Source organism: Apis cerana, linkage group LG12 (genome assembly GCF_029169275.1).
Source record: "Apis cerana isolate GH-2021 linkage group LG12, AcerK_1.0, whole genome shotgun sequence".
NCBI classification, from domain to species: Eukaryota; Metazoa; Arthropoda; class Insecta; order Hymenoptera; family Apidae; genus Apis; species Apis cerana.
Genome location: NC_083863.1, coordinates 3,769,959 through 3,788,166, shown reverse-complemented (window position 1 = coordinate 3,788,166; position 18,208 = coordinate 3,769,959). Strand labels below are relative to the sequence as shown.

Genomic DNA, 18,208 nt, shown 5'->3' with positions numbered 1-18,208 from the left:
TTGTTTTAATATTCATTTAAATAAAAAAATTTAATTGTCAATTTATTAAATTAAATTAAAATATAATTCAAATTTCTAATTATATTTAAAAAAATTTAAAATTATATATTATAAATATTTTTTTTCTGTTTGAAATTATGGAACAATTTTTCCCACTATAAATATTTTAATAGGTGGCATCATGGTGGCATTAATTCAACCGGCTTTCATATCATTTCAGTGTAAATAAAAAAAAAATGTTGTTCGTTTTATTTATTACTATTTAAATTTTTTATTCACTTATGATATGAATAAGTATAAAAAAAAATTAAATGTGTAGAATTTATAAAATATAAAATGTTTATATATTTTTATATGAATTAAATTAAGAATTAAAAACAACTATTAGGTAAAAACATATTTATCAAAAATAATTTTATTAGTTACCAAAATTGTTTTTATTTATTATTAATAAGATTATTTTGACAAGTTATATTTTATATATGTAACCTTTAATAAGCTAAATATTTTAATTATCTAACCTAAACTAAAATATTATTTTTATATATTTATATATTTTATATATTTATAGTTTTTACTTATAAATTTATTTTTTTTTTAGTTATACAAAATAATAACATTTGTAATTAATATTGCACAAAATGGAAGTTATTGAACTTGTTTCGGATGATGAAGCATTAGAAGATAACACAAAAAAAGAAAGTAGAACTTCAAAAATTTGCAACACTAATTGTATAAATTTTCAATGTTCTTCTGGATTTGATATGAAATTAGCACCTTCTTTTGCATGTGCTTTTTATGGTGTAAACACAGAAAAAAAGAAAATGCGTATGATATGTAGACAATGTTTTAATGCTGCTTTAGAACATCAAAAGGTTTGAATTTTAAAATATTTATTTTAATAAATTATAAGTAGAAAATTAATTTTAATATTTGTATCAAAATATTAATTTTTATAGCAATTAGTCACAGCTTTTGTAGATCATAAGCCATTGTTAAAATGTGAATTTCCGGATCATACAATGGAGGTAGAAATTTCTGATAGTGATGATTCAGATGATGATAAAAAGAAAGATACATGTGATGAAGGTGAAATTAAAATTATATTATAATGCATTGCATGTATTTCAAATATTGTTGATAAATATATTTGTATTTTAGAAAAATATTTGCCGGAACATATGCTTATGGATATAGAAGAAATGTTAGATAGCACATTGAATGATATTTTTAAAAAATATGATGTTGATTATCAAATTAAGCAAGCACATAATATATTAAAGAACCAATGGAATAAAATAGATGGTAGATTATTATTTTGCAAAATATATTTTATATATATTTATTACATTTACATTACATTATATAATTTTTTTAAACAGAACAAAATGAAATTTTGGATAAGACAGTGAAAAATTTAATGCGTACCATGGATACATTACGTAATACTTTATATGATGAATTTAGACCACAAATTCAAATGCTTCAAGAACTTCAAATAGATGATGGCTATTTGGATAATATTTCTTATCCATTAGTGGCAACAAAAAAAGTTACACAAGTGAAAGTTCCCCCTTCTTCAATATTACAAGATAATCAACCAGAGATTTTACCAATTGAACAAGATAATAGACAAGTTATAGTTTTGGATTTACCTCCAATTGGTCCAATTGTAAGAGCACAAATAGATGTAGATAGCATTGTATATATTATGAAACATCCACTTATGCCATGGGTTAAAGGAAAGGTATGTAAATTTTATTATTTGAATTTCGTTTAAAAATATAAATAATTAATTTATTCAAAGTTTTATTTATCAATAGGTTCAAACAGTACATATAAAGACTCCTTTGCATTGTCGTGTAAAGTTATTACAAAAGAAGTATAATTCTGTTATTAAGACTGTTTCTGGCAAGCAAATTGCAGCTACTGTAATTAGTCAAGTAATAATTCCAGTTGGTACACGAGTAGTTGCAATATTTAAAGATGTTTCTAGTAATTTTTATAGTGGAGTTATAGCTGAACCGCCAAAAGCTACAAATAAGTATAGGTATGTTTTATATATATAAGTAGAGAATATAGAATATAGTAGAGAGTATAGAATATAAGTATGTTTTATATGTATTTACATATAAATAAATAAGTAATAAATATATACAATATATTAAATAATGTATTATACAATATATGTATATACGAGGCTAAACAAAAAAGTTTTGTCTTCAATTGAATAGAAAATGAACATATTTTTATGAAACAACGTAAAAAAAATCCTTTATTTTTTATTTTTAAAGTTATATATTTACTTTTTCATTGTTTATTGTAATATGTTTTCAATGCTGCACTAGTTTTTATAAGCTGTTTATTAAAAAGTCTTAAAATTATTTCTTCATGATAAATTTCACTTTTTTTTTTTATGTGTCTTTTAAAAGTGTTCTTTTAATTTCAAAAATAGATGAAAATCATTAAATATTAAGTTTAGATTTATAAGTATTGTTTTGAAAAAAATGTTAATTTTTTTTATAAATGGATTAAGTTAACGCAAATAGCGAAAATATATTACAATAACTTTAAAAATAAAAAAATAAAATTTTTTTTTATGTTGTTTCATAAAGATATATCTTCATTTTATACTTAAGAAAGTAAAACTTTCCTGCTTTTATATTTTATACTATATTTTATACTACATATATATATATATATACATATATAATAAATATAACAAAATAGTACATTTGTTATTTTTTTTTAGATATTTGATATTCTTTGATGATGGATATGCTCAATATGTTGTGCACAAAGATATTTATTTAGTCGCAGAAAGTTCCTCTAAAGTTTGGGAAGATGTACCTAATGAATCTCGTGATTTTGTAAAAAAATATATTGAAACATATCCTGAAAGACCAATGGTAAAACTGCAAACAGGACAAGTTGTAAAAACAGAATGGAATGGAAAATGGTGGATTGCAAGAGTTGTTCAAGTTGATGCAAGTTTAGTACAAATGCATTTTGACGCTGATGGAAGAACAGAATGGATCTATAGAGGATCTGCTAGATTAGGTCCTTTATATATCGAACTTTTGAAAGCTAATGCTAGACAACAAGGTCATCATGCATCTGTCAATTCTCCTAGTCGTCATCGATTGCCTGCTGTTTCTAATGTATGTGAAGTATTTAAGTTATTCTATTTTTATAAAATAATTGATTAATAATAACAATAAAGTTTATTGATATTTTAGAAAAATAATTTACCATATGTAGAATATACATCTAATATAGAATCCGAAGAAGAAAGACTTTCTCAATTAGAAAAAGAACAAAATACAGTAAACGAAATAACAAATACAATTACAAGTGCACCACAACAGTCACGTGCTGTTGCTAGAAAAAGTACTAGTAAAAAACAAAATATTGTAGATACAAGTCCATATACACCTACAACAGAAACAAAACCTTCTCATAGTATAGTTGTAAGTACATTGAATAAATGAATTATAATTCCTAAGAAGAAATTTGAAATTTTAAGATTTAAAATTTATCATTTCATTTTTTTAGTATTATCAAACACAGAATAAAATTCAAACAAAAAAATTTGTTCCACATAAATGTGGTCCTCAGTGTGTTCAAGGAATATCTTTTACACCTGATGATTTAAAAGGTTATTCACCTCTTTCAATACCATTACTTTGTGGTTGGAATAGACAACTTTGTAAATATCCAAAAGGCAAAAAAATTACGTTATATCAAGCACCATGTGGTATTAGATTACGAAACATGGAAGAATTACATCAATATCTTCGTAAAACAGGTAGTCCAATGTCAGTCGATTTATTTGATTTTGATTATTGGGTACATTGTTTAGCAGAATTTGTCTTGGATAAATGTTTTATTAATATAAAGGTAAATAAAATTTTATTAAATTTTTAATATTATTAAATTTAATTAATATTTCATATTTTATAATTCATTTGTTTTATTTTTAATTTTAAGGATCTTAGTTATGGTGTAGAAAATGTACCAATACCATGTGTTAATGAATTAGATCATACTCAACCAGATACAATTAGATATAGCACTCAAAGAGAACCAACAGAAGGAGTTAATCTTAATTTAGATCCAAATTTCTTATGTAGCTGCGATTGTGAAGACGATTGCCAAGTATTTTTTTTTTTTATGAAACAATTTAAAATTATGAAATCATTAATTAAATTATCTTACAGGATAAAACAAAATGTCAATGTTGGCAATTAACGATACAAGGTGCTACTCTCGGAGGAAGAGTACCAAATACATCTGTTGGTTATGTATATAAACGTTTACCAGAACCAGTTACTACTGGAATTTATGAATGCAATTCTGGATGTAAATGTGCTGTAAAAACTTGTTTGAATAGAGTAGTACAACATCCATTAACATTAAAATTACAAGTGTTCAAAACAGCTCCTCGAGGTTGGGGTATACGATGTTTAAATGATATTCCTCTTGGATCTTTTATTTGTATATATGCTGGTAGATTACTTACTGAACAGGTAAAAAAAAATTATAGTTAAATTAATTACATGTAATACAAATTATATTATTAATTAAACTTTTTAATTAAACTTATTTCATATTATCAGGGAGCTAATGAAGGTGGTAAAAATTATGGTGATGAATATTTAGCAGAATTGGATTATGTGGAAGTAGTAGAAGGTATTAAAGAAGGCTATGAAAGTGATGTTTTAGAGCCAGAAATGCCATTATCTACTCCAGAAGATAAAAAAAAATCTATGACGAGTGATGATGAGGATAATTCTAAAGCAAATGCAAATGATTCCGACGAAGATTTCAATATTAGTAAATATGTAAATTTTAATGTTGATTCTACAGAACCCTCCTCTATTAGGTAAGTGAAAAGTAATTAATTTTTAATAAATGACAATTTATATTAACATTAATAAATAATAATAGAAAAAGACTAAGAAAGCGAAAACGAGATGATATCAATCAAGATGGATCTGAAGAAAATAGCGAAGATGGAAGTGCTACTAAAATTTCCGAAAACATTATGAAAACTTCTATTAATGAAAATCGTTCAAACGATCAAGACGCGATTACTATAAGTGATGAAGAAGAAAATAGAAGTGGTAGACGTGAACCAAGTAGATTTGAGCCAACAGTCGAACCAACACAAATTGAAAGACCTAAATTTAAATCAGTAAGAGATTTCTTTGGAGAAGATGAGGCTGTTTATATAATGGATGCAAAAACAACTGGAAATATCGGACGTTACTTAAATGTAAGATATATTGAAATTTTTAAAAGAATATTTTTAAAAATAATATTTTTATCTTTACTATTAATTTAAAATATAATTATCGATAATTTTTTAGCATTCATGCGATCCAAACGTTTTTGTGCAAAATGTATTTGTTGATACACATGATGTAAGATTTCCATGGGTAGCATTTTTTGCTTTAAATTATATAAGAGCAGGTCAAGAATTAACATGGAATTATAGTTATGACGTTGGAAGCATACCGGGTAAAGTTATCATTTGCAAGTGTGGTGCATCTAATTGTAGAGGTCGACTTTTATAATATATAAATATTTTATATAAAATTAATAAAATTTAATTATATAATAAATGAATTTGTTTTCTTTTTTCTTAATTTGTGATTTTAAATTATATAATATATAATATATATTTTATTTATTTTTAAAGAAACATTATTTTATTATACGTTTAATGATTGTTTAATTTATTTTATTATTTATTAATAATATAAAATAAAATAAGTCTAAATATATATATAATAAAATCTACAGAAAGAAAATAAATTACATTTCATTTTTAATACTTATTTAAGTTTTATTTTAAAATATTTAATATATTATTGTGATATATTTTACATTATTAATTAAAATTATAAGTTCATTGCATTTATGATTCATTTATTATCGTAGAATTTTATTTTTTTTTCTTTTGTAGAATTATATATAAAATATATTATATGTAAAATACACGAAAAATAAAAATATTGAATGAAATTTTTGCAATATTCGCATAAATGATGAATTACTAATATTAATTCTTTTTAGAATGGACAAATATATAAATTCAGTTATAAAAAAAACATTTATTTATAACATTTACAACATAAATTGTTTTTAATAATTTGTGGCTGATGCATAAAGATAAATTAGTTGAAAAATTTTCATACTGTTTATAAATTTTTATAAATTTTGCTATTAAATCATGATCTATTTTTTTTATATTAATAATTGTTATTTATAATTCTTTAAATATTATTCATTATTTTCGTATATATGTTTAATAGATATCTTTCATATCATATATATGTAATAGTAATTTTCGATAGGATTATTTAAAGAATGGGAATTTGAAGAATTATTAAGTGATCTTTAAGTTATTAAATAGTTATCTGATAAATAAGAACATTATTTTTTTGAAATTTAAATATTCTATTATATTTTTTAACATATGAAAACATATTTGTTTCTAAAATTTTCTAATATTAAATATTAATTATTATATTTTAATAAAAAAGTTTTCTAATATACTAAAAGTTGTTCATATCATTACAGTGTTTCCACCAAATTTATATATCGTGAAAAATCTTTATACTTTAATATCTAATAATAAATAAAGAAATAATGTTGATATGTACATATTTCAAAGTTTTTTTTTAATTTTCGATGTTATATCGAATAACGAATATTTTATATAATATTTATTATATTTACATTGTAAAAAAACTAATTCATTATGTATGCAAAATTTTTTTCGCAATTTAAAATTATGTTAAATAATATCTTTCTTGAAATGATTAAACTTTTATCCAAAGTTTTATTGATATTATTAATAATTTCGAAAATATTTCAATGTCCAATTTTAGATAATTCACTTCTAACTATATAAGAAATTTTTGCAAATTTCTGATTATATATTGATAAGAAATTTTGATATATTGATAAGAAATTTTATGCATATTTTATGATTATAAAAAATATAGTTTACATTTTTAATAACTGAAATTTGATATATATAACTTTTATAAAAAGATTTATACATAATATTAATACAAAAAATAATAAATAATAAATAAATGATAAATATGGGTTAATGAAATACAACAATATACATAACAATGATGCATTGGCTTATTATTTTTGATTATTATACACTTTTAAAACTTCTTAAGACATGTAATTAATATCATAAAGATAGTTCTTTAATTTTTTTTTTATAATTTATACATGTCTTTCTTGAAACACAATTAAATTATATAGTATATTTTTCATCTCAAACATTCATTTTAATATATACAACTTTTTGTCACAAAAAGTTGTTTTAATAAGTAGTTGTAAAAAAATGTATAAAAAAAATTTGATTTGTAAATTAATAACAAATATTTAAAACACGATGCTGCTTCTTACAAATGTATCAAAATATTTTTTGCTATATAATGTTACATGCTTTAAAAATAAATTTGTTTCTATTGTTAGTTTATAAAACAACTTGTATAATATACTATTTTAAAGCTGAAACTATATATACTTTAAATCTCTAAGAGTAATCATATAAGAATATGAGTTTATGATTATACGCTCCAAGTGCAATATATTATTATAAAACTACATTTGTGTACCTATATTTTTTGTTTTTAATTTAAAGTGCATAAATATGATAGTCTAGTCATATGCAAAAAATTAAGAGAAAGCAATAGTGATACTCCTATGAGGAACATTAAAATACTAAAATAACAAAATTATTGCTTTACGATTTGTTTGGCTTTGTGCTAGTGAAATTTAAGCAATTGTTTAATCTCATCTTTTTCAGCAGCATCCAAATAACTAGTTCCATCTGGTGTTAATCCATCTGGTTTAGCTCCCTTTTCTAATAGTAATTTTACACAATTTGTATGTCCTTCCCAAATTGCTGCTAATAATGTTGTTATTCCATGCTTGTCTGTAGCCTATAAGAATATTTTATTTAAATCACTATATAAATTTTCTATATATTTTTTTATATATTTGTTATATTTAAAATAAATAAAATTTAAATTTATTAAAAACTTATTAAAACTTATTAAAAAAAAATTGTTTAATAATATTTTCACTTTTATATATTCATTTAATATTAATAATATTTACATTTGCATTTGCACCCTTTTCCAAAAGATATCTGACTACTTCACTTTGACCATAATCAGCTGCATAATGTAGGGGTGTCCTTCCATCGATCATTTGATTAACATCAATATTCTATCAACAGAAATATATTTAAAGGAATTAATATACATTTACTTTTAAAAGGAAGAATATATTGAATTTAAAAAAGAAATATAAATGATTTTTACAATCATTAGTTTAATCGGCTAATAAGAATCTTTTCCTGTGTTTTAAATTATAAAAAAATCGGAGAATATAATATTAAACTCCAAGAAAGATATCTTTATGACATTCCTGATTAGCGGTAATCAAAAAGCAACAGAAGAAAAAGATGATTTAACATTTCATATATTTGCCTTGTTTTCAACGATATCTCGCACTTGCTCCAAATCACCATTTTTTATTCCCCACACAAGTTCACTCATTTTCGTTGTAAGCTATTAGAAAAATTTTTAATGTAATACACAGCCTTTCAAATTTCTACGTTTGTTCTATTCGATTCACGTTCGTACTCACGTCCATTAAATTTGGTTAAACAGCGAATTTTGCTGGAATAATTTTTCCAGGCTGCCAACATATATAACAGTAAAATGAAAACTCATTTATCCTTTTATAATACCAACATCAAAATTAATATAACAAGATAAACATTTTGCAATTTTTTTTTTAAAATATCATTGCTAGATAAATTATTATTATATATATTAAAAATAAAAAATTAGTATATTTTAGATTTGTATATGTTAAATTTTTTTTTAACTATAATAATGAAATTACTATTAATAATAAAATAATATAATAAAGTTTTATCACAAAATATAATATGCAATTTTAGATCTTTTTATGTAACAACATTATATAATATTGTGTAATAAATTATAATGTAATTATAATTTTTAATTATAAATGTTTTTTTTTAAATTTGAATTATATATATTAATATATTTTAATTATATATTAATTAATATATAATATAATAATATATAATAATGATATATTAATTAATTAATATATTATAATTGAAATATATATATATATATATAAAGATTTATTACTTTTGAATATAACTTTAAGAATAATGAAATAACCTATTTCCAAAAAATTTAGCAAAACAATTTTTTTCCTAAAATAAATTAATTTTCCTAAAAAAAAATTATTAACTTATCAAAGATATTATGTAATATATTTATTATGAATATAGGATAAAAATACACATTATATATTTTTTTTAATTAAATAGATATTAATTTAATTACATATAATTACAGTCACACATGTTTTTACATTACATGTAGAATTTTCTATTTTCTGAAAAAGAGAGAAAAAAAACAAAATTAGTTTACGCGACAATTATTGTTTAAAATAGAATTACATACAAAAGCATCTAGTAAGTTTCGGTTTCCGGGACTAGGAAAATGAACAAATTCAATATTTTAGAACAGATACCGAATTACTGATGATTTTACTAGTATGCATATATTTATTTATATAATGTAAGTTTGAAATTTTATATTTGTATCATCGCATAAATATAAGAATTTTATATATTTCAGTAAAACATATAATGAATGAAACAATATTTTTCATTAGAAGTAAAATTTTTTTTACTTTTGACAAAAATGTATTTTTTTTAACAAATATATATGTATTTTTAATTAAATTTATTATTTCAGATTATAATAAATCTTTAATTTCTGATTCAATTCAATCGATTCTTCAATTTAATTTGTAAAGATTATGATCTGTTTTTTTAAGCTTTTGTCGGAACTTCTTCTGAAGTTCTCTCAGTTTCTATAATTTCCGTGGGTGGTGGTAAAGTTGGAATTTCTGGATATTCAAGTTTTGCTCCTTCTTCACATTCGAAAATGGGACAGCAATTAGGGAATGCAGCGGTCTTATTAGTTTTATCTGAGAGTTTGCATTTCGGATTAGCTTTTGGAAGTGGTCCACAGTCTTCGACAAGTTCGAAAAGTCGACCAGAGTTGTCATCAGCAGGTACGCAAGTAGAACGACCACAAAATGGTGTCAATTCCCAAGATTTTGTTGGTTCAATAGTGGCACATCTTGTTGAAGCAAAGCACATACCGGGAAAATCTATAAATACAAAATTAAATAAAATTATATAAATTTATACATATATATATTTATATTTATACATATTTATTATTAGAATGCGGATATTTGTGTATGATAAATATGAAAAAAACATATAATATATTATATTTGAAAAATTATTATAAAATTATTATACATGAAAAATGTGCAAATATAGATTAAATATATATATATGTCAAAAAAATTTTAATGGATGATATAAAATAAAACACAACAATATATTAATGTGTAATATTAAATAATAATAATTATTGAAAATATTAATTATTAAGAATAATATGAAATATGAATAATTACAAATAATATATTTGAAATTGTTTTATAAATAAATTTTTTTATGCAAATGCAAATAATGCGTTTTACGATTATTATATTTTATAATATAAATTACAATAAAATATAAATATTTTCTTTAAATTGATAATATTTATCGGTAAAAATTAATGTATGTCAAAATTTTTATATTTTTATATTATAAGATTCTATCATTATATATTTAATTATTGATTTTCTTTCATATTTTATATTTTTATTAAATTTTGGAATAAGTATTTTATTCATTAGTTTGATGAATAATGAAATTAAAACTGTCTTGGAAGCAACTCTCCAATAATAATATTCTATTTTTTGGAATTCTATATATTTTAAATATTAAAAAAAAATTTCAAAAACAATTCAAAATTCATCTTATTGCTGCGATAACACATAAATAAATTGTTCAAAATATAAAGTGCATCTAAATTAACAACTTAAGAAAAATAAAAGCATGATTTAATATAGCTTATAATCAGCATTGATATATTATTATCAATACAATAAATAATGATAGAAAAATTTATCGATAAATAAAATTAATTTGATAAAATAGTTATTTTATATAACACACATAACATTAATACAGAAAATATATATATTTTTGAATATGTTTTAAAATATTTAAAATATATATTATGCTAAAAATATAAAATATTGTTTTTCTTTATCTTTATTTATGTTCTTATATAAAAATATGAATTTATATAAATATATAGTTTTTTTATTGTATTATAACATTTAATTTTTAATAACATGAAATTAAAATTTCGAATTTCTGATTATAAAAATATTCTTACAAAAATTCTTAGATTGTATAATATTAAATCATTTTAATTAATTGTAAATAAGACATATTAATTTACGATAATTTATACTATTATTATATAATATATATAAATTTATTACTACTACTATTATGGTATAGATAAATAAAATTAATTAAATAACATAATATTGAGTAGTCATTTATAATGTTTTACAATAATGTTTTATAAATTAATTTTCAAATTATATAAAATATATTATATAAAGATGATATAGAATTAATATATTGGAAAATATTATGTTTGGTTATATAATAGAACAATTTATACAATAAAATCTTATTAGTTATTCCTTCTAGAGAAATAAGTAATTCGATCATTAGAAATATTTATATAGCAAAATTTTCTAACCGGAAATTTCTATCCGAAAGATTTTGCAAATTAAATTTCTTAAAGAGTAAAAAATCTAAACAAAAAAAAAATCTAAAAAAATTAATCTTCTTAATTATTAATGTTTTTATAATTTTTCATAAAAAAAATGTTGTAAAAATATTTCATCCAATATATTTATTAAAAAAAAAAAAGTAATATAAATTCACATATTACATGTATTATATTTACATATAATTTCTTTGAAAACTTAATAAAATACTTTATATTCTAAATGAATCATCAACTGATTTTTACTAACTATGATGTAAAAGTAAAATCTCATCATATATAAGCAATCATTTGTACAAATTGCAATTCTCTGACAAAACGCGTCACTGTTGTGCACAATGCGTGGCCGACTATTATTTGATTACTTGTACACTTGTGAAAGGTGTCGTTACTTTCTAACATATAACTATTTTCAATGAATCTCGTTGCATCTTCTTATACAGACAAACTTAAGTATAATATTTCATTATAACATGTCTTTATGGATTGTAGATAGATGACAGGATTGACGATGATCAGATTAGAAACTTCAAGGGGAAAACACTTTCACATCATGTTATCACTTCTTTAATTATTTGAAACTCTGTAACTAAATAAATTAATTGTTATACTTTACTATTTGTTTTTCTTTATTTAAGTACTTTTTAAAAACCTAAAATAATTGAAAAATGATTTTTTATTTGTTATTTATTTCTCTTTTATTACTATTTCTATTACTGAAAGTATAACGTTTAAAAATAATATTTGTTGTTTAAAGTAATGAAAATTATTTAAGTATCTTTCATTAGAAAACAAAACATAAATTATGAGCATAATTTTGAAATTGACATATGATATAATATTTATGTACGCGAAATATGTTAAAAGAATGTAGTAATGCAAATAAGAGAAAGTAATTTTTCGTAAATAATTTAAAATTATAATTTTTAATTTATTTTAATATTATAACATTAAATATTAATAAATTTTTAATATTAAATTTTAATTTATTTTAAATTAAATTATTTATAATTATTATATTATACATATAATCTAAATTTTTAATATATTATATAATTTAAATTTCTATTAAATTTCTATTAAAAGAAGTGACGTAACAAAAAAAACAAAAGATAACAAGCGAAATGAAAAGAAATAGGAAATATTATGTATACATTGTCATCATTATCTTCTTTCAATAAGATTTATTCGAATAATAAGAGTCATATTTTTTTTTATTCCAAATAACTATTCCATTTAAGGAATTAAATTAAAATACTACACAATAACATGATAATAGAATTCATAATTATCAATAATTATCAATTAATTACTAGAATCTATAATATTTTCCTATTTTCCTAAAATAATATCTCTATATATAATAATAAAATAATTATTTTAAGATCAAATTAAGTAATTTTATTCTTAATGATTAATTAATAGATAATCATTAGTAAAGTATAAAGTTTTTGATACATGCTGCAAATCGAATAATCGTTGCGGAAGTAAAGTAGTACATAGGTAAGCAGTTTCACTTTCCTTTCTACATCGAAGCATATGGAATATGTTTACTTAAGGAAGAAAAAAATCGAAAGCGAATACGTTAACCAATAAAGGAATTACAAACTTGAGAGAAAAAAAATTATTAATATAAAATTATTAATATAAAAAATTAATTAATAGATCTCAAAAAGAGAAAGGGATGATAAAATCAATCTCATTGTGCAATATTATCAATAAAATTATAAAATTATCGATAATAAAAAGATTCATATCAGATCAAATGTATTTATATAAAATGAAAGATAACGATTTTATTCAATAAATTTGTTAAAATATCTATAATGCTGATATCTATAATGCTGAAAAAAATTCACTTTTAAGATTAGATAATATTTTTTAAATAAGAAAAAAAGATATTAATCAATGTGAATCAAAAAAATTAATATTTTCAGTATTGTTATCTGCACTTAAAGTTTCATTTTTTTCATTATCATTCGATAAAACGTTTCAATCTAGATAAAACATGAATTGATTTATAATTTGTATGAAAAAAACGTTTTTTTTTTATGTTTGAAGTGATTTATTTAAGGAAATATTAAAGGATGATTTATAGCAGATGTTCTTAAACTTTCACCAACAAAGATTCATCTGGCGAGGGTCGACTTTCATATTAATAGATGTAACATTACGTTCATTCACTTTGACTTTTTTATTATAACCAGTACGTTTTTATTTGATGTATTTCCGTGGTTTCATCAGTGACTCATGATAATCAAGGGAGAAATACAATTTTCATTAAATAGACCAAAATATTTTTTGTTATTTTATTCAAGAAATTCATGAAATTAAAAAAAAATTATATGCTAGATATTGCATTAAAATATTTAATTAAAAAAAAAGAATTTAATAAAAAAAAAGAAATAATAATAATGGATGTTATTGATAAATATTTAATCAAGTTTAGCTTTTTGATAATGTTTTTTATAATCGTTAAAATCACGCACGTGATGCATTAATGCATATAATTTGTTACTTTCGATAATAATTGAAAAAATAATTATAATTTTTTAATTTCGTTTTTACTTAATTTATTCGATTAGCAAATTTATATTATTTCAAAAAGTGCATGGTATTTTTATTTAATGATACATTATTTGTTATATTGTTTAATGATACATATTTAATTAATGATACGTTATGTTAATTAATGATGCACATATTAAAATATTAGTTATTGATCACAAATTGTAAACATTAGAATTGCATAAAAACAGAATTATAAATAATAACGAAAAAGTAACAATCTCATATTGGAAAGTCATAAAAGAGAAGAAGCAGATTGCAATCGGTCTCTTTCTCCACGAATTTTCATTTGGATCCTACTTTCGTCGCCGATGACCCAACCCAGGTCCTACTTTCTGTAATCATCCTGTTTCGAAACTGGTACACCCGGAGTGGTTGGTATTCGTGACTGTGAAACTTAACTTGAAACACGTGCAACTGCACTTAAATGGACATTAGTTATTTTTATTTCTTTACTAATAATTAATTAACTAATTTTTTATATTTTATATTTTAATTTATTTGATTATAATTTAATTATTCAAAATAATATTATAAATATAAATTTTAGAAATTAAAATCTTCTAAAGATTCATTAAAATTTATGTAAGCATTTTCCTCGTAATTAATTCATTCAATTATTTAAAAAATTTTATTGCATACTATATTATATAATAATAATATAATGATAAAAATACAATTTAAAAATATTTCTTTGCTTTATATCATTATTATATTTTATTTATCGATAAATTAATCGAGAACAGTATTCGTTTAATTATAAAACAAAGTAAGAAATCGATGTTTTTTTTTATTAAAAATTTTGTAATACCATCTAATCTCATTATTCTTATTTTGGTGACGTATAATTAGAATGTCCTTAATACTTGAATGATGACCAAGACACTATGTACATGTATGTACGGTAAATACCATGTTCGGTGTTCGCCGGCAACAACTTGTTAGTGATTCGATTATTCATCGGAATCTAGGTCTGGTGCGAAAAATACGCAATATCCAGGCCAAAGTATGTGAATCAACAAGACACAATCTCTGCTTTTAAACTTCATCTAACAAGAGATATCTAATTATAAATTATTGGAATGATCGGTATATTTGAAATATGTTGACAACGATATATTGACAATATATTGACAATATATTGTTACCGATAAGTGATCAAGTATCGTGACTTCATTGTAGATTTTCACGTGATAAAAATCGCTAACTAGTTAACTATTTGTGTTTATAAAGCGTATTTGAAGAGTTGCGATTAAGTATGTTTTATGCGCTCCTGATTATTAATGTTTTATCTTCATAAAATTATAATATACATTACGATTTCTTGAAAAAAATAATGACAATTATTACGCGATGAATTTTTATGAAAAACATTAAACTTGATAAAATAAATAAAAAATTACGAGTGATTATGAAAACTTTTATCTTCAATAATAAAATTTCAACTTAATTTCAGAGTAGGAAGAAAACTGCTGTTTTAACTCGAGAACAGCTTTCCTGTTCTATTATGAAACTGGAACTTTACCGGACGAGTATATGTATACCATGTATGTAGAGAGAAAGAGAGAGAGAGAGAATGAAATGAATCAGGTTGCGGGATCGGAGAAAGAAGAAACGGACCTCACACCATGAAGACTTTCACGCGGTCCGGTGGTCTCGCTACTATTTTTTTATTTTTCTGTCGTGTATGTTGTTATAAATCTTCAAATGAATTAAATAGATAGACGCGCCTTTTTTATGAATAATTATATCCCGTTACGTTTTGAAAAAAGTTATGTTTTTTCTTGTGTTAATCAATTATCGTGAATATTATGAGAGCACAATGATCATATCAAAAAAAAGCGCAATCTCAAGGACTTGTTTCTTCGATCATAAGTGGAAAATCGAAGAAACAGGAATTGGATGAAACTATGATTTATATCCATTTTTGCAAACCTATCGCAATAATCACTTCATTTACAATTCTGGAAATGATTTTCAAATCGAATGATCAATAATTTGAAATAGAGAATAAAGATGATCAATTAACGAGATAATCGTATATTTTTTATTTATTTATTTTTTTTATATTAATTATTTTCATTACTCAATTTTAGTTTTTTAATATTGACTTAATATTGATGTTAATATTGACTTATAGAACAAATTTTTTATGCATTTTATAAATAATTTCACCTTTTTAAAAAAAAGTAATAAAAATTGTTCTATTTTCAAGTCACGTATATGCATATCGAGTCACGTACGTATTCGTCTTTTGACGAACTGCTATTATTCTACTGTACGTTTTTAAATAAAATTTCTCTTAAATATGTTTAAATGCAAATTATGTGAAAGAAATTATGAGAATAAAATGGTAATTTGGTTTAATAATTGTTTTGTTAAAAGATAATTGTGAACGCGAGTTTTTTTTTTATTATAAATTTCTTTTTAAAATTGTATAGACAAAGAATGTAATATAAAATTTAAATTTTAAAATACTCTATAATTTCAATATATTTCAAAGGAAATTAATATAATATAGTTTACTAAAGTTTTAAATTGATATATTCACCGCAAAATTATATTTCAAATAATTTATTTATTAAAAAAAAGTCACCTACATTACTTAAAAATATTAGCTTAAAAATGTACATCGCAAAAATATTTTTATAAATTTACAATTAATCTCTCGGAATCTTGGATTGTTTTATTAACTTCGGAATTGGCGACAAAATCCTTTTACCAAGTTTTCCTAAACTTTTAACAAAAAACATTAAGTATTCACATCATAATACCGCCTTTATGTCATGAAATCTATATTAAACAATTAAATTTGAATTTTTCAAATTTCAAAAATAATAAAAAGCAAAAAAAAAAAGGAAACTTACCGCGAAGAACATCTGCTGGAATGAGTCTTCTAAACGTTTTAGGACGTTCTTCTTCCTTCTTCTCCTCGGCAGCGAAAACAATCGCTATGACAAACAACAGGATCGGGGCGAACTTCATGATCTTGAAGATGACACGGGAGAGAAAGAGAAAAAAAAGAGAGAGAGAGGAAGGAGAGAGCAGACCCAACGTACCTCTAGACCTAAAGAGGAGAGAGAAAAAAAAAGGATCTTCGTATACAGATTAAGACTGGTTGGGTCCGATTCCCGTGCCGGCATTTTATAGCTGTTCATGGGGCGGGGTCCTATTGTCCCCACCAAACATTTATGGTCTCTCACCTCTTGAACCACCAGTCACCAAAGGATCGTTCACGTCCCCCGATGCTCGATCGTATGAGCTCCTCGTTCACCAACGGTGGACGCGCATGTACACCTGAACGGTATATGAGTACGAGACAATATAGGGTATACATGTTGCACTCTCACACTGTCAAAAGATGCAAATGGAATCAAATCCACGACCAATGCATTCCAGTTGCGAGTGATACATATGACAAACTGGGTTACCATTCAATTTACGGATCTTTCTTCTTCTTCTTTTTCTTTCTTTTTTTTTTTTTGCTTTTGCCGATCTGAATTTCTTGAATCGTTATTTTTATTCGCTTATTAGCGATGATCGAAAAATTGGTTTAATTAATTATTCAATTAATGTAATTATTTAATTATAAAATGTTACAATATAATTATTTATATTCCTTTAATTAGCGATTTTATATGATTTGTATCTATGAGAAAATAAAGATTGTTTTAATAGATACGTGGGATATATTAGTTAATTGTAAATCTTTCACTGGTATAAATATTATAAAGAAATAATGATGTATATAATAGTAATTAAAAATAATTACTTTAACAAGTAATAATTACTTTTAAATAGTAGTTTTAGTGATAAACTTATTTCTATTA

The 18,208-nt window shown here is 22.2% G+C and overlaps 3 protein-coding genes across 3 annotated transcripts; 1 reads left to right on the top strand and 2 right to left on the bottom strand.

Moving 5' to 3' along the window:
- The first annotated feature begins 100 nt into the window (after positions 1-100).
- On the top strand, positions 101-5,627 carry LOC107998869 (histone-lysine N-methyltransferase eggless). Its single transcript, XM_017058389.3, has 14 exons — positions 101-388; positions 602-875; positions 960-1,089; positions 1,162-1,305; positions 1,383-1,747; positions 1,824-2,050; positions 2,753-3,161; positions 3,240-3,470; positions 3,556-3,900; positions 3,991-4,158; positions 4,221-4,529; positions 4,620-4,885; positions 4,951-5,278; positions 5,373-5,627. The coding sequence occupies exons 2-14, from the start codon at positions 642-644 to the stop codon at positions 5,577-5,579; spliced, it is 3,363 nt and encodes a 1,120-aa protein (XP_016913878.1). The 5' UTR covers positions 101-388; positions 602-641; the 3' UTR covers positions 5,580-5,627.
- A 1,515-nt stretch (positions 5,628-7,142) lies between these two features.
- On the bottom strand, positions 7,143-9,033 carry LOC108004196 (myotrophin). The gene is made up of 4 exons (XM_017066930.3): positions 8,692-9,033; positions 8,532-8,612; positions 8,158-8,268; positions 7,143-7,979 (listed from the first exon to the last, which is right to left on the bottom strand). Exons 1-4 carry the CDS (start codon positions 8,695-8,697, stop codon positions 7,803-7,805), a joined length of 375 nt encoding a protein of 124 aa, XP_016922419.1. The 5' UTR covers positions 8,698-9,033; the 3' UTR covers positions 7,143-7,802.
- Positions 9,034-9,397: 364 nt separating this feature from the next.
- On the bottom strand, positions 9,398-17,511 carry LOC108004197 (uncharacterized). Its single transcript, XM_017066931.3, has 2 exons — positions 17,246-17,511; positions 9,398-10,269 (listed from the first exon to the last, which is right to left on the bottom strand). The coding sequence occupies exons 1-2, from the start codon at positions 17,361-17,363 to the stop codon at positions 9,926-9,928; spliced, it is 462 nt and encodes a 153-aa protein (XP_016922420.2). The 5' UTR covers positions 17,364-17,511; the 3' UTR covers positions 9,398-9,925.
- Positions 17,512-18,208: the final 697 nt, after the last annotated feature.

What these genes read in the sequence shown, in the direction of transcription:
- LOC108004196 (XM_017066930.3), bottom strand. An exon ending in GAGATATCGTTGAAAACAAG is followed by an intron (nt 8,269 to 8,531) that starts GCAAATATATGA and finishes TTCTGTTGATAG; the next exon opens with AATATTGATGTTAATCAAAT. An exon ending in AAAAGGGTGCAAATGCAAAT is followed by an intron (nt 7,980 to 8,157) that starts GTAAATATTATT and finishes ATATTCTTATAG; the next exon opens with GCTACAGACAAGCATGGAAT.
- LOC107998869 (XM_017058389.3), top strand. Translation starts at nt 642, where the DNA reads ATGGAAGTTATTGAACTTGTTTCGGATGATGAAGCATTAGAAGATAAC. An exon ending in GAAAGATACATGTGATGAAG is followed by an intron (nt 1,090 to 1,161) that starts GTGAAATTAAAA and finishes TTTGTATTTTAG; the next exon opens with AAAAATATTTGCCGGAACAT. An exon ending in GTAGATTACTTACTGAACAG is followed by an intron (nt 4,530 to 4,619) that starts GTAAAAAAAAAT and finishes TCATATTATCAG; the next exon opens with GGAGCTAATGAAGGTGGTAA.
- LOC108004197 (XM_017066931.3), bottom strand. Translation starts at nt 17,363, where the DNA reads ATGAAGTTCGCCCCGATCCTGTTGTTTGTCATAGCGATTGTTTTCGCT. An exon ending in TCCAGCAGATGTTCTTCGCG is followed by an intron (nt 10,270 to 17,245) that starts GTAAGTTTCCTT and finishes TTGTATTTATAG; the next exon opens with ATTTTCCCGGTATGTGCTTT.